General features: G+C 52.7%; 1 protein-coding gene across 1 annotated transcript; it reads right to left on the bottom strand.

The window, feature by feature from the left end:
* Positions 1-479: 479 nt before the first annotated feature.
* On the bottom strand, positions 480-1,277 carry NGA_0469620 (pheromone-regulated membrane protein; the record flags this gene model as incomplete). The annotated part of the gene is made up of 2 exons (XM_005854030.1): positions 1,187-1,277; positions 480-991 (listed from the first exon to the last, which is right to left on the bottom strand). The coding sequence occupies exons 1-2, from the start codon at positions 1,257-1,259 to the stop codon at positions 480-482; spliced, it is 585 nt and encodes a 194-aa protein (XP_005854092.1). The 5' UTR covers positions 1,260-1,277.
* Positions 1,278-2,133: the final 856 nt, after the last annotated feature.

The following is a 2,133-nucleotide window of genomic DNA, read 5'->3' as shown; positions in this document are numbered from 1 at the left end:
GCCTCTACACCATGTCCTCCCTTCCCGTACGTCCTGATTCTGGCTCTACCTACCCATGATGCTCCTACTATCAACTCATTGAAGATTTTACGTACGCATTTATCAAAAATACCAAATCTTGCTCCTTAAGGAATTTCTCGGGTTTTCTTTTTTATTAATCCTGCAACGCACCGGAAACATCCGCGCAAATTTGGCCTTTCTTCAAATTTGCATTTTTGATTCTCACCTTCTCGGCCTTTTTTAAAAAGCTTTCGTGGATTTAAACTACCTTTCTAACTATAAAAAGCACGTTATACAAAATTCTTTAATCTAGTTTTTCTTGCGTTTGCTCGTTCGCTTTTCTCCTTTCTCTTGTTCTCTCCCTCCATCCTCACGTTCACTTTTACGATGTACGCCATAGTCACCACGGGTTTTAAATGAAGCTACTCGCAAGATTGCGCCTGGACGTTCTAGAAGACGCAAGATCGCGCCTGGACGTTCTAGAAGAAGACGGCATTGGAAATCTTCAACTTGGGCCGGTACATGATGACACTGGAGGCAAAGAGACCGATGGAGATGGAGACGGCCACCAGCATCATCCCACTGCCAAAATCCAAGCCGCCATTCAGGTCGTCATTCAGCCATTTTTCCACGCCCCTGACGCTCATTCCCCCTGGCACGATCAAAAACACCCCGGCCAAGATAGGGACCAAGGCAGGGCTGTTCGTCGCGTAGGCGTACAGATTCCCCGCCACGCCACACACAAAGGCGGTCAGCACCGTGCTGCTCCCGGGTGTCATTTCCCCCACCGTCGGCGCCAAATTGATGGTGACGTAGCCAATCGCGGCTACAATGAGCATACTCAGCCATTGGACCGGAGCTGCTTTCATAAGTATGTTGAAACAGGTCACGGTGGCGATGAAGAGAGGAATTTGGGTCCACATAGAGACTGGGTTACAGTTTTCCGTCGACGTCCAGCTAACATTACTCTCCCAGAAGGTCATTCGGTGCCCTGCGTCCCACGGATATCGTGTGCATTGTGTACGGAAACATAAGTTGTGAGAGCTTCGAAGCCAGCAATTCGACCACTTTTCATCAAAAGGCATTTTCCCACATGCCCGACCGGTCGCAACCCTATTCAGGCGCAGGGAAATGAGCGCAAACACAATGTCCGTGCCTCCCTCCCGCGTCAGTGCTATTCACTCACCTAAATCGAGGCCGAAACCAATCAAAAGGGCGTTCATGAGGGCCGTCATCATTCTGACGGTCCCTGAGATCATGCTTTGCGTCGACAGTTCTGCGGGCGTGCATCCGAAGGGAAGGGAAATGGTCGCATATGAGGATACGACCGAGGATTGAACCAACAACAATCTAAACAATGACCCATCCGCCCCCCCCTTCCCTCCCCCCCTGACAAAGGATAGGCCGCTAGCTTCCTCAAAGACGGCTATCCAGCGACCTTCCCCCTTGTCCGTCTCCCCTCCCCTGCATTAGTATGACACCGGCGTGCAACACGACCAGGGAAGCGGCAAGCAAGGCGCCCGCATCGGGGGCCAGACCCGACTTACGACACTAGCGAACACGAGGAAGACGTACCAATGATGGAGGACGTGATGCTCCAGCCGGGGAGGAGGTAGACAATGGGCCCAAAATGAATGGCCAGGGAGCAGGTGTTGGGGATATGGGCCGCCAAAATGGTGGCGAGGAACGATGCCAGCCACGCAGAGGCAAAGACTCCCAACTTCCCGACAATGTAGGACACGTCCGCCATCACCCACAGCCCCCCCGCAAAAATGCCGACAAAACCCGCCAGTAGACCGTCAATCAACGAGCCCGAGAAGAAAAGAGGGGCGACACATCCCGAGGCAATCGCATAGCAGGCCAGTTTGACTTGCCAGGAATACAGGGGAGGCTCGGCGATCATGCTGTCAAGCTTCTTGATTGCAAAAGGCAAAGAAGGAATGCGCTGCTCCAAAATCAAATTCACTGCGAATGGTGGAAAGGGAGAGAAGGAGCGAGAATCAAAGCCACGTCCCCATAGCTCTGCAGATCTGTGGAAGTGCAGGCACGTGCAGCCGGCGGGCCGGACGAAGGAGTATCGCCGCCCTTGTCTCCCACACGCTTTTTGCACCGGTCTGCTGCTTGTTTTCTACC

The sequence above is a fragment of the Nannochloropsis gaditana genome, assembly GCF_000240725.1.
Source record: "Nannochloropsis gaditana CCMP526 unplaced genomic scaffold scaffold645, whole genome shotgun sequence".
Classification (NCBI taxonomy): domain Eukaryota; class Eustigmatophyceae; order Eustigmatales; family Monodopsidaceae; genus Microchloropsis; species Microchloropsis gaditana.
This window is presented reverse-complemented; position numbering and strand designations above follow the sequence as displayed.